Genomic DNA, 14,495 nt, shown 5'->3' with positions numbered 1-14,495 from the left:
TAGAATCCATGTGAGAGGTCCGGCATCAAGTGTGTTGCTATCTTAGCCAACTAGAGAAGTAATCACATCCTTACCCTCAAACTAGCACACAAATCTAGTCCCAATCATCAAGATAAGAAGTGGACATTTTATTAAAATTTTATTGTTCTAGGTGCGCTTATTCTTTTCACTCTATTTTTTTTTCTTTTTTTTTTCTTTTTTTTATTGAGGATCAAAGATGGAAATATTGTGCAATGTGTTGATCTCTTAAGCTTTCTAGAAGATTCATGTAGCGAGCTTTAGGTCAATGACTCCCAAACCAGATGGCTTTAGGGCATTAGGTGTTAAGACACCCCTACGGACTTACAAACTCAAATCAACTAGGCTACAAATCAAGACAACAACCATCTAATCATTTCCTACTTCTCACCTTTTGGGAGAAGTCCTCACTTTTATTACTTTTGCAACTTTCTTTGTTTTTTTCTTTTTTTTTATTTTTATTTTTTATAATAATCAATTATTAACCTAATCTTTGTGGATCAAGGCGAATAAGAGGTACGAAATACTCCCCTCAAGTCTTAATATGTCGTAAACAAACGACTTTGAGATGAGTAATGATACATTTTTCGAATGTTGCATAATAATTACGTAAATAGAGATGTCGATCTTACACACTTATATTAGTATAGTAGACATGGGCCCACGTTCACACTTCCACTCAAATCAACCCCTCAAAAAATTATTTGCACTCAAAATGAATTGAATTTTAAACTCACAATACACGCACCATTCAAATTTCGAAAGCAAGACCTTAAGGACTTATTTCCTGAATCCCTACTAATGCTGTTATATCCTTGAAGATATATATATATATATATATATATATATATATATATATATATATATTATATAATCTCTTAAAATGATTTTAAGTTTGTTAGTTCTTTATTTTATAGCATAAAGAATAAGTTGCTTATTTGCTGCTAAATTTGGCTCTGATTCTGTTTCTTAGGGGCCGTTTGGCAATCATGGTTGCTTTGTGCTTTTGTTTTGACCCAAAGCAAAAGTAACATTTTCACTTTAAAGTGTGTTTAATACTATTTCGAAACTTGTTTGGTAACGTAAATTTGTTACAAGATTTTTGGAAGTAAAAACGTGAAAGCAATTTTTTGTAAAAAGTGTTGCAAGTTTGAAAAATTGAATGGCTAGTTAAAAATGTTAATTTAGGAGAATTTTTTTATTGAACAGTGTTTTGTTGAAGCAAACAAAAGCATCATTTTGATGTTTCCGATTTTGGCATCAATTTTGAAAGTGTGCTATTCAAAAGACAACAAAAGTTACCGAATATACTTTGTGCTTTTGCTTTGTTATAAATATATTAGCAAAAAAAAAAAAAAAAAAAAAAAACAAAAGCATTAGCCAAACAATACCTTAATGTTAAAAACATTTTGCTTTTATACCTTATGAAAATGTTTCACATGATTAGGTTGTAAGAAATGACAAGGGGCTGTAGTGAGTTGCATTTCCTACTATGCAATATGATGCTTTTCATAAAAAAAAAATTTCCTCTTGTAGAGCCGTAAAAGAATTGAATTGTTCATGAATAATTTGGATTCCCTACCCAGCACATTTCTCTAATATAGTGCAAGTAAAAATACCTTAAATGTGTGTTTGTATATATATATATATATATTGCTTTCTATTCTCATCGTGCAACTTTATATATTCAACTTTCTCCTGCTTCATTGAATTTCTTCATGTCGTTTGCAAATCTTTTCTTGCCTTCTCATTTATTGGAATTTATTTATTTATTGTCTCTGACATTTCAATGCTTTTTCTCAAACAATGCCCAATTGCATTGTAGGTCCTTTGAGATCTCATGTTTATTCTTAATATAATTATATTTATTTCATTCGATAGTCAAATCACCAATTTTACATCAAAAGAAATGAAACCTTGAATAATTTTAAGACAAGTCAAACCACAAGGAAAACAACTTACTGAAACAAATAAACAAAAGAACTATTTCGAAATTCAATCCCAACAGGCAGATGATCGGTGATGGCTAAACAGTGATCGACTGTGTTGACGTCATGCTGAATTATGAATTTGTAATGAACCAAACTACAAAAGTATTGTTCCAAAAATTTAGAACCAGACAGAAGCGTTAAGATTTAGGAGAGCGGACTCCAATTCAACGACAAGAGGGATGGAGGAAATTCATCACATGTTAATGCTCATAAGAAAACAAAAGTAGTATGTCTTATACATGTAAAATTATGACAAGACCAGTCCACCTATTAGTATTTTGATCAAGCCATATGCCACAACTCAGACACATTTAAAACAACTAATAGCTTAAAAAAAAAATTAATAATATGTTTGGCAGTGAAAAGGGAATGAATGAGCCTCTTAACCAACCTCAGCACAGCAAAGCACCCGTCCTTTATTCTTCTAGCTTCACTCGTTTGCTACTCAACCTCTCTGACACCTCAACTCCTTTCCTCTTTCTCGCTTCCTTGATGTTGTCTAATTCAACCCATTGCTTGAATAGATTCCAGTTTTTCAACGCTCGTTTATCAAATTGCTCTATTATAGAGCCGGGGCCGATATCAGTATAGGCAGATCGCCGAATTGCATTCACGATTTGAAGCAGTCCCTTATGATTGACACATAATCTGCATTTGTGGCCCTCCGTGCATTCTTCAAGGCATTCAAATTTCTCAAAATTAGGAATTGCACAGCCCTCCCCAATGGGAATTGCACAGCCCTCCCCAATGCATTCAAATTTCTCAGACTTGGGAATTGCACAGCCCTCTCCAATCCATTCAAATTTCTCAGGCGTGATAATTACTCCATCGCATTCAACATTTTCGAATCGCTCGATTTGGTTTATGATTTCGAGTAGTTTCTCACGATTTGGGAAGTCTTTTGAGCTTTCAAGTAGTTTCTTACGAATTACACATAATATCGTGCATTTGTGGCCCTCCATCCATTCTTGACAAACATATTTCTCAGGCTTAGGGATTGCACAGCCCTCCCCAATGCATTCAAATTTCTCAGGCTTAGGAATTGTAAATCGCAGCGTAATGCATTCACAATCCTCATACTTATGAATTGCAAAAGACACAGACTTAAGAATTGCACAGAGCTCCCCAATGCATTCAAATTTCTGAGACGTAGGAATTGCTGTGAACACCCCACCAATGGAATCAAATTTCTCATACTCATGAATTCCAAAGAACACCCTAATGTTTTCAAATTTCTCAGACTTAGTAATTGCACAGCCCACCCCAATGTTTTCAAATTTCTCAGGCTCAGGAATCGCACGGCTCTTCATGCATTCAAATTTCTCAGTCTTCGGAATTGCACAGCCCTCTCCACGCCCCATCTTTTATCCTTTTTCTTCAATTCTATAAAAGAATTGGTTCAAGAAAAATAAATAAATATCACATCCTATCATTAACAAGACCATTCTTAAATTTAACAAAATATAAAATAAGAATCCTCATAAAGACAATGGAATTAAAAGTTTCCGACCTCAATCTTTCTTTATATCAGACTTCAAGACTATTTATCATTATTTATACATAATACATTCATAAATTTGTATATCTATATATGAAAACATCTACATTATGTATACATCAATAGTTGTATATCTATATATGTAAATATCAATTGGGAAGAGAGGCAGCGTGCGTAGGGATTGAAAATCTAACCCTATTCCACCCTGATTGAAAAGAAAAAAAAATAAATAAAAAGGTCAGACAGACAGAAGAAACTGAACTGTTTTTTTCTCGGTAAATTTGTTTAGATCTCTGTTTTACTCTCAAGAAACTGAGAGAAACTGATCTGTTTCGTGCCGATCCATAAACTAACACAGTACAAATAAAATTAAAAAAAAAAAAAAAAAAAAAAAAGCAGAAGAAGAAGAAGAAGAGAGCTTACCGGTGAAATCTGCTGATGCTTCAACAAAAAGATTCACTCCTTCGGTTCTCCGACCCCTTACAAAAACCCTCGTTTCTAAGGCCTGTTTCGGGCTCCCTCAACACGGGTTAAAAGTACACAATAAGTTTCTTTTCTTGGCTTTGTTTGGAATCAATTATTTTTGGATTTGGAAAAGGAATCAGAATTAGAAAAGGAATTGGAATTACAATGAAATTTCATTTCTATGTTTAGAACCAATTGAATTTGAAGTTGGATTTAAAAGGGAATTTGGAATAAAAATAATATTATACCATTTTTGCCCTTGTTTAAATGATAAATAAAATATTTATTTTATTATCAAATATGCTCCAAAGTTACATCAAATAGACAAACAAAAAGAAAAACTAAATGATATAACTGAAATATAAAATTTACTTATTTAACAAATCATGTAAAAAAAGAGCAATTATTTTTTAATTAAAAAACTAATTTATTAAACATCACCAATATACTTAAAAAAAATCATTAAAAAGTAAAATAATCTTTGTAAACAGTTATTTGAGAGAGCGGTATGGAGTTAGTTAAATAATGTTAGAGATATAGATATGCTAGTATATATTTAATAGGACAAGATTAAATGAGAAGAAGACGGTTGGAGATTGAAATAGGTTAAGTAGATATTGTACAAGGTTAATTAAGATAATATTGTATTTATATTCCAAATCCCGTCCCGTCGTTTTAGATTGGGATTGAAACACATCAAAAATAGTATTTGAAATCTTTTTACTTTAAAATCCCATTCACAATCTAATGATCCCAAACACTGTAAATCCTATTTCTAAATCCAAATCCCATCAAATCCAACATTCCAAATACAGAAAATCACTGAAAAATATATAGGAAAATAATATTTTTGACGACTTCACGTGGTAATAAATTATTGGTATTTTCTAGCATATTAAATTAATTCCTTTTAGACAAAAATATCCTTTTATATTTGCCTTATATGTCTATCTTAATATATCAGCGAATCTATAATAATTTCTGGAATGATCCTTTCTTTTCTTTTCTTATAATTTTTTTCTTTTCTTTTTCTATTGTTTTCAACTAATATCGTATATGGCTAATTTGATTTTTACCCCAAAGAGAGAGGACAAAAACGAAAGGGAAAAAAAAAAAAAAAAAACAGAGAAAGAGGAGAAAGATTTGAAGTGGGATCATGGTTATAGGCTTTAACAGAGGTATGAAGTTGGCTATGATAGAAGACAACATTACAAAGGTATGTTAATGGAAAAGGCAATGAATTGTTGGTGGCTGAGCAAATTTCAATGGAATCGAACTGAGTATGGGGTTTTCCGGCAACCAATTCACGCATGTCTCTCTCTCAATCCTCTGCACAGCCCACTCCCTTCTTTTATGACACGATTTTAGTTTTATCCCTAGTTCTTCTTAATTGAATTTTTGAAAGAGATAATATGTTTTCTTTGTATTTTTTGATAACTTTTTTATTTTATTTTATTTTATATATGCTCTCAAATGCAGATCCACAGTATGATTAGGCTTTGTTCACTCACTCCCTACATCCTCAATTTTTTAATTTTCTCAAACATTCTGATCTCTCTCACTCCCTCAATTTTCTAGCACAAACTTGAAGCCCTGACCAAATTGAGATTACTCCCATTTGTTGATCTTGGCTTCAAAGGCTAAAAAGATGTTTACAGTAAATATTGATGGTCGGCTAAAAAAGTATTGTTATTGCAGAATCAGTGTTCTAATGTATCAATCCTTTGGGAATGTTGAAATTAATCAACTACCCGGTTGATGAACACTTTGGCAATCGATAGATAATGAAAAGGATGTGATTTTGAAGACCAGGCTTTGCTAGGAATGAGAGAGAGATGCATGATTTCTTTAGTAGAAAATAATAAAAATTGTGATTTTGGTTGAGAGAAAAATGGGGAAAGAAACTTGTTAGTACACTCGTCTTAAAGTGGCCTCTACGTAAGAGAGTTGTATGATATCGGTTTTTGTATAGTCGGGTGAAATGAAAAACGACATAATTTGATGGCAAAGAACCTTTTTCAGTCATCACATCTTTCAACCTACACCAGTTTTCTTGAACTTTTTTTTTTTGAAGGACTTTTTCTTGAACTTCTCCCTACAGTTTTTTTCCATTATCCAAGAAAATGATGACGGACAGATTGTATGAAACGTTCTTTTTTTCCATAAGAATGGATTAAACAAGAAATTTTTATTCAAAATGCAATGTGGAATTTGAGAAATTATGATGACCCAAAAGAGAATTTGCAGCTACAACCAAGAATCAATGAAGATAAGGAACAAATAGAGAAGCCAAAAGTATATAATATATAAAAGTAGCGGTTATTAGATATCCTGGGCAATTAATATATATCTATATATATATATATATATATATATATATATATATATATATTTTCTGATTGGGTATTTTTTTTTGTCTCCTAACTCTGAAAAAGGAAATGACATTCCAATTCCAGCAAAATCCTGGGCAATTAATATGTTCTGTATATTAAAAATAAATATAAAATTCTTCTTCACCCAGCGGTCGAATGGAGAGAGAGTGTGGTCCCCACCATTGTACAACATTGGAGGTAGGAGTGGGACTAACCCGGTTAATCTGATTCAACGAGAAAATTATAAATGTGTGGGCAAAGTATTGGGACCATGGGATTAGGTTTAAATTTTAAAATTCAAATTATTTTGGATGTTATTTGGACAAATATTTTACTAATCCGAGCAACTCGATGAACCCGAAAATACAAGAAAATATATATTTTAATATTTTAATGTTATACCTTATGTAAAATAAATATAAAACTAAGTGATTTAATATTTAATTATTTATATTAATTTAATTTTAGTTATGGAAATAATATGTATGACCCAAATTCAGAAAATCCAGATTGCTAATAGGGTCCTTTTCGAAACCCGAGGACACGTAAGGATACTATGGTTATTCCACGTCATCATAATGATTCTATGGTCCATAAGGGCACAACGGCCATTTGGCGTGGTCCAAGATGGTTTGAGACCCAAAAAAAAAAAGGGTAACATAGTCATTTACTAAGGTCATTAAATAATTAGGATGAAGTTCAGGGGTAATTAGGTAATTACATCAAAATTTGGGGTCAAAAGGTAAAATCAGGCCCATCCAACTGATGAGATGGCCACACCAGTGAGCTTGCAAACTACCAGGACCATCTAACCGATCAAATGGTCTCATCATTCAGATGACGAATACAGTGAACTATCGCTCTGCTAAGCCCATCTAATCGATTATGTGATAACTCGAAATTTTTTTGAATTTTATTTTATTTTATGATTTGATTTTACTCACTTAATGATTTTAATGGGTGGTTTGATTTTGTTATTTATATATATATAGATAAAGGGGAGCTGCCGAATGGAAAGGTGATTTTGGTTTGGTGATATAAGGATGACTTTAGCCTTTTTGCTTTTGACCAAGTCATATGTATATTTATGTTGTTGGTTTCCTTGATGGAGTCGCCGCAACCAACAAAGCTTGAAAGTTGTGTGTGAATTTAGGAGGTAGCCAAGTTTTACATTTATAGAAAGCCACTGCTATCTTTCTCAATATAAAATATAGATAGGGCGAGTAGGGATCGTCCCAAGGGATTAAATGGTGTATCGAATTGTGAAACTATGATAATTAGGGTTAGTAGGTCGAATGATCACACAATTGTTGATTGATTGGTTGATTATACTAAATGAGCTAAACTATAATAAAGCAATGCAATAAGATAAAGAGTAAGTAAGAAGGAAAGGTCTTGGGGTGTAGAGATCACCACCAAACAATACTATTCCAAACCATAATCAAGTGACTAAATCAATAACACAAATCAAGACACATTTTAAATCAATAACACAAATCAAGACACATTTTAGCACATATATAGGAACAAAATCGAAAAAGAAAGACACAGATTAGAACTCTTTACAGCATGTACGGTGACCTTATTAGGATCCTAGTAGTACTTGTTTAGTTCTTGACCAAAGCCTTTATTCTCTCATAAATCAGATCCAACATAATCAAATTAATGCTTTAACTCACAAATTTCCAATTTCTAAAACCAGAATTATATGCATACAGAAATCGCTACAATACTTTTGACTTATATGCAAAAAGTTTAATTATACTTTGAATTATATGCATACAAAAATCGCTACAATAATGCAGATTGTTGGTTTTTTGTAATTTAAAGAAATTGAAGGGTTACTGTTGTCTTTGAGAGGAGCAAGTATACAGTAATTCGGAGGTTCTGGGAATAGTACCCGCTAATACTAATTCACTATTTCTTACAAAAGGAAGGATGGGGATTTTCATTGTGGGGGAGTGTTTTATATAACTCCTGTGCACACAGTTCTCAAGAATTCCTTTGTTATAATGGAGTTTTCAAAAAACTGAACCAAGTAATTTTTTAAAAAACAGAAAATTATTATCAAAATTACAAACCAAGTCGGCTTTATTTTTTTTAGAGAATTAAAAAGATAGTTTTACAAAAACAAAACTTTTTATAATTGAATTTTCAGAAAATAAATTTCTATTGTGTTTAGTTTTCTCTTTTCGCACACCCTATCTGCATATGTAAATCTATGTGTTTTCACCCATTGATCTTTGACTTCCATGTCAATCTTCAGTGTTAAATCTCCAAAGTCTCCCACAGTTTTAAAAAAAAAAAAAACTCCAAATTTCGATCATGGCCATACGAAGAGAGATAAGTGAGATCAGATGTGTGACAGAGAGAGAGGAAGAGAATACTGACCTGAGAGAGTAGAAATTTGCAGCGGTCGCCGATCGGTGGGTTCGCTTTTCCGATTAGTGTTGCCGCTGCTATGTCTTCGGGAGAGAATGATGTGATGTGGTGGTTAGGGTTTAGAGAGATTAAAAGGGAATGGGTTTGGGTTAGTTTTATTTTAATTTGGGAAAGAAAGATGGGCATTTACGGTCCGTTTAGGATTGCTGTTGAAAAAAAAATAATAATAAAGTTACTTATTTTACATTAAAATCTTTTAATATGATATTACTATATTTGATAATAATAAATTTATTATGAAACACTGATTTTACATTAATATCCTTTAATATGATATTATCATATTTGATAATAGTAATTTTATTAAGGAGTATAATTATCTTTATAAAAAATAAAAAAAATAAAATTATCTAATGAAAAGGTATTACCTTAAAAAAATACCCAAAACGTAGTTTTTAAAATTTTAAATTCTAACTTAATTTAAACACTCTACTAAACTAAATTTAGTAATCATTAAAAATACTTATTATAATGATCACTAAACACATATAATCGAAATTTTTTAACATAAGCAATTTCAAACGGGCTCTAAGATGGACTATAATAGTGATCTGGGCTTGACCTTTTTTGATGGGTTAAAATAAAATATTAATGTAGTGGGATAATTAAATACTGTATTACATGAATTTACAAAAAATTAAACACAAAAAATTAAACTTGAACTTCTTCCTTGTAAAATATTTTTTTATATAAAGTTGTTTCATTTAAAAATATAGATATATATTTATTTTTCGGCGTTTGTCAAAGGTCAGAACTGAAGCACAAATTATTTTTGTTAAATATTTTAGTCAATAAATATTTTACTTAAATTTTGGATAACCAAACACCAAAAAAATAAAAAATTATTTTTAAAAAAATATTTTACGTACAAACAAAAAAATCTATAATTATCTTCACAGATCACAAGCATTTCACTACTCCAATTTCGGACTTCATTATTGTGATTGACCAGACAACTTTCGGAGTAATGCTATCTAGAGGACAATTTCATGAAAAGTTTCAATATTTTGATACCTTGAGCTCGAAACAATTGATTTTTTATTTATTTTTAATTTTTAAATAGAAACATAAAGAGATTTTTTATATGATTTTTTTAAAGAAAATGAGATTCATTGCTACAAGAATGTGTTAGATGATTCTTCAATAAGGCATATAATGTAAAACCAAGAGTTGAATTGTATAATTGCTTCTTCAACATAATTGAAGCAATATCTTTTTAAGTTTTAACCGCAATCGGGAAATCAAATAGTAGCACTAAATTTCAAGATTTAAATAGGTATAATTCATTTTCATTCTATCATCATATTTTTAGGGATTAATTTTTTTAATTATTAAAAAATTTTGCTTTCTTCATTATTCAATTAAAAAGTCTCAAACTTTAAAGAAAACTTCTGTTTTTTTTTTTTTTAAAACAACAATTTTCCATTGAACCAAGGGACCAGCGGACCCACCATTAGAAGCCTAAAGAATTGCCTAAGTGAAAATAAATAAATAAATAATAAATAATAAAAATAAAAAATTGACAATAATGTTATAATCATTAACCTTATGCTTTTTGGATTTAAAATTGTAAAAAATTTAGTATAAAATTTGAAATATAACTTTCTCTAATTTCAAATCCAAAGTATTGATTTGGTACTCCCAAATATAGTATAAGTATATATTTTGTCCAATATCAGGATCTCTTGAATTTATGTTTTAATTTTGTTTCATATTTGAATTTAATAATTGAAAAAATGACAATTTAAAATAATAATAAAAAAATAAAAAATAAAAAGTGATCAACTGGGAGTGCGACAAGGTTCAGTGACCAATTTTGGAAGAACCAAAACCTTGAGACAAATAGCTCCGAACTGTGAGGACTCAGTTTGGCTCCACGGTTCTAGTCTAAAAGTGTGAACACTCAATTGAGATTTGAGATTTGAGATTTGAGATTTGGTGTCTCTTTTGCTCCTAAATCAGACTTTATTAGGCCACCAAAACAATACAACAACTCCAAGCACCAGATTCAGAGGATTACAAATCAACCCACAAAGAAAACAACTCATTAAAACAACCAATTAAAAACAAAAAACAGAAAGAACTAATTCCAAAATTGATGGACAAAAGCACAAACCCTATGCAAAAAAGGATACATCCCTAAACTATCTCATTCAAGTAGAATTAAAGATGGGCATTCCCCAGGAATACAAATCGGAAAAGCCCCATATCTGCCCCAAAAAAAAAAAAAAAAAAAAAAAACCAGCAACATAGGGGCCAAGAACCACAAAAAAACAGAGTTCCTATGCAACAAAAGAAAACTAAGCCACAACCCAAGCATACCAGAGCAAAAGAAAATCACAGGCTCAACCATACAACAAATCCTCACATCAAGACTCAGGCGGATTAGAACAAGAGCACAACTGGGAGAGGAAGGGGAGGCATCAACATACGTACAAATCAGCCAGAGCACATTCGTACGAATCAGCCAGAGCACAAGACAAAGCAAAAGGTTAAACATCCAAATGAGGGAGTTAAGATCTGAAAACAGAATGAGGGAATCCCCATTCCCTTTGCAACCACAGCACCTCCTGCGCAGTATGGAAACCCTTTAACGTCCACATTCTGTAGCACAGAGAGAGAGAGACATAGTGTCGGTCGAGGGATGATCAACTGTGACCGAAGAGTGATCAACTGTGGCCGTTGTCGGAGATAGAGGAGGTAAAAAAACCGGAAAATAAAAATAAAAATAATATATTTTACTAAAAAAGGAAAATATTTTCCAAGGAAGGTATTTTATGTCAAAACAAATAGAACCAACAATCAATTATAAAAAAGAAAAAAAGAGAACTAATTCCAAAAACCATAAGGAGGGAACTAGAACAAGAGATCAGAAATATCCAACTTGATGGACAAAAGCACAAACCCTATGCAAAAATGGGTACAACCCTAAACTATCTCGAGATTCCTCCTCTTATAATTCTAGACTAGAAATCCCAACAGGTACATACTGATAAAAGGGAAGACATTGAGAATTGGTTTCTATAGATGTGATTTATATTCTGTTGATGAGAGTGTGAGAGAGACGCATTGACGTAGCGTAGGTTGAGGGATGCCGGTGGCTGTTGTGGGAGAGAGAGAGGAGGTAGGTGTGTTCTGTTAACTTGAGGCTGTGTAATAATTGAATTCTGAATTTGTAACAGAGCTAACAGTTTGTTTCAGTCCAGTCCAATCTTGATGGATTCTAAACTAGAACCGAACCGTAAAATTACAGATCAAAAAATTTAGCACCAGGACCGGACCGAAACATAAACTACAAACCAACAGGTCCAGTTTACAGGTTATTTGTGCACCATATGATCAACCATTAAGATTTAGGAGGGAGGGCTCCAATTCAAGGACCCCTCAGTTCCTTGTAACACGCTGAAGGGAGGAAGTTCATCACATCTTAATGCTCATAAGAAAACAAAAGTATTATGTCATATACAAGTAAAATTATGCTGCATATTAAACAAGTCCATGACATTGACGTCCAGGGATTGGTATTTTGATCAAGCCATGCTTTTGCTTTTCCTTGCATGATGTTTACTTTTTACAATACTACTCAGAAACATTGAAAATGACTACTAGCTTCAAAAAATTTAATCAACTCAGAGAAATAATAAGGTAAGCTTTCACTGCAAAATTCCCATAATAGCCCTAACTATCCCAATTCTTACCATTGGGTTCTGAAGAATTTAGCAAAGCTTCTTTCTAACACACTAATTTTAACTAGAACATTTCTTATTGATACCCAACAAAACTTTAAACGCAAAAAAAATGGATACACCACATAACTGACATAAAAGACCAACCAAAATAATAAAATGAAGCCTCCACAAAAAGAGGTATCAATTATATATTAGAAGTTCCTATAAAAATGGGAAATGCCTACCTATGAGTGTAGGTTTGAACTATTGATTTACAACCAAACCTAGAAATCGATACCTCTACAGTAACCTTAACACTGCCTCAACTGAGAACTGAAGAGTAGCGGCAGCAAGACATCCTTGGATGTGAAAAAGGAATGAATGAGAGCCTCTTAACCAACCTCAGCACATAACCCCCTATCCTTCATCCTTCTCGCTTCACTGTTTTGTCAGCAATTCTACTCAACCTCTCTGGCACGTCAACTCCATCCCTCAAAACCCTCTTTCTCACTTGCTTGTCAGCAATTCTACTCAACCTCTCCGGCACGTCAGCTCCGTCCCTCAAAAGCCTCTTTCTCACTTCCTTCGCGATATCAACTACAGCCAACTGTTGTAACATGAGTTCATGTTTCATTCGCTCAATTCGTTGGACGGTTTCAGAGTGATTCTTAAGAATTTTGCAGATTTCCGTGCTTTCTTGCGAAACAAATTTCTCAGGCTTAGGAATTGAATGGCACAACCGGCATTCTTGCCGCCAAGCAAATTTATCAGGCTTAGGAATTGCACAGCCCTCCGTGCATTCAAATTTCTCAGGCTTAGGAATAACAAATTTCTGAGGCTCGGGAATTGGACAGCCCCCAAATTTCTCAGGCTTTGGAGTTGGGAATTTCTCAGGCTTAGGAATTAGGAATTTCTCAGGCTTTGGAATTGCAGAGTCCTCAATGAATCTCTCAGGCTTTGGAATTCCACAGCCCTCAACGAATTTCTCAGGCTTAGGAATTACACAGCCCTCTGAACCACGCCACATCTTTATCTTTTTCTTCAATTCTATAAAGAATCGATTCAAGAAAAATAAATAAATATCACATCCTATCATTAACAAGTCAATTCTTAAAATAGACAATGGAATTAAAAGTTTCGGATGTCGATCTTTCTTTCTTTATATAAGTGATTGTATAATGTCTATATGATATTCATATATTTGTATAGCTATATATGTAAAGATATACATGTATGTATACAGATGTTGATGAGCAATGAAATATCAATTGGGAAGAATAGAGAGCTTACCGGTGAAATCTGCCGCTGCTTCAAGAACGCTTCACTCCTTCAATACTTCGACTCCTTACGAAACCCCCAATTTCGTAGCCCTAATTTTGCGATTGCGATTGAGATTGAGAGATGAAAGACTTTTTAGATATAGTAACTCTTTCTTAGGGCCTGTTTGGGGTTCCTGCGCCCTCTACACGGGCTTTTAAATTCATAAAGCCCGTTTGAGAGTATGTGCTAGTCTTTTTGTTTGAAACCAAGGTGGACAAAAATCCATTACTTCAAAAAGCCCGCGAAAGAAGTACCGAGGGAGGAGGTCTTGGTGCCTCGTCAAGTGTCCGGTTTGAATGAGTCGGTGTACTGCATACTCAACACATTTAATATTTATTTCTTTTTAGGGTTGCAGTTCTTAAATATCCGGCATTTTGACATTTGTGAAGTTTTAGTTATGTAAAAAATATATACTCATCCCACATCTCTTTCTCTTATTCAAGTCCATTTTTTTTTTTTTTTAAATAAGTGTTGAGTGTTTCAAAATTATATATATTGACTACTATTATAATCTCTTAAAATGATTTTAAGTTTATTAGTTCTTTATTCTATATCATAAAGAATAAGTTGCCTTTTTGTTACTGCATAACAATTCAAACTCTCAACGCGTTTCTATGATACCTTCCATTGCAAATAAAGGTCCCTGCAGTTTACTTCCGGACGATCCCACCACCATTGTACAACAGTGGTTGGAGCCCACATCCTTTTTTTATTACTTTTT

At 32.6% G+C, this 14,495-nt stretch overlaps 2 protein-coding genes across 8 annotated transcripts; both read right to left on the bottom strand.

Annotated features, from left to right (window-relative positions):
- Nucleotides 1-2,189: 2,189 nt before the first annotated feature.
- Nucleotides 2,190-8,930, bottom strand: LOC132266541 (uncharacterized). Of its 7 annotated transcripts, none has more exons than XM_059767439.1 (3): nucleotides 8,736-8,930; nucleotides 3,931-4,026; nucleotides 2,190-3,712 (listed from the first exon to the last, which is right to left on the bottom strand). In XM_059767439.1, the coding sequence occupies exon 3, from the start codon at nucleotides 3,368-3,370 to the stop codon at nucleotides 2,426-2,428; it is 945 nt and encodes a 314-aa protein (XP_059623422.1). In that variant the 5' UTR covers nucleotides 3,371-3,712; nucleotides 3,931-4,026; nucleotides 8,736-8,930; the 3' UTR covers nucleotides 2,190-2,425. The 7 variants fall into 7 exon arrangements, with proteins under 7 accessions (XP_059623422.1, XP_059623423.1, XP_059623421.1 ...); XM_059767440.1 differs by having other exon boundaries at nucleotides 3,931-4,012; XM_059767438.1 differs by having other exon boundaries at nucleotides 2,190-3,392; nucleotides 3,931-4,012.
- A 3,597-nt stretch (nucleotides 8,931-12,527) lies between these two features.
- LOC132266543 (uncharacterized) lies at nucleotides 12,528-13,907 on the bottom strand. Its single transcript, XM_059767441.1, has 2 exons — nucleotides 13,745-13,907; nucleotides 12,528-13,501 (listed from the first exon to the last, which is right to left on the bottom strand). Exon 2 carries the CDS (start codon nucleotides 13,479-13,481, stop codon nucleotides 12,879-12,881), a length of 603 nt encoding a protein of 200 aa, XP_059623424.1. The 5' UTR covers nucleotides 13,482-13,501; nucleotides 13,745-13,907; the 3' UTR covers nucleotides 12,528-12,878.
- Between the last annotated feature and the right edge of the window lie 588 nt (nucleotides 13,908-14,495).

The sequence above is a fragment of the Cornus florida genome, unplaced genomic scaffold, assembly GCF_030987335.1.
Source record: "Cornus florida cultivar Cherokee Brave unplaced genomic scaffold, ASM3098733v1 CherokeeBrave_3.0.0_Hap2_Chr07, whole genome shotgun sequence".
Lineage (NCBI taxonomy): Eukaryota > Viridiplantae > Streptophyta > Magnoliopsida > Cornales > Cornaceae > Cornus > Cornus florida.
The sequence above is the reverse complement of the archived record's forward strand: the minus strand, read 5'-3'. Positions and strand labels throughout refer to the sequence as shown.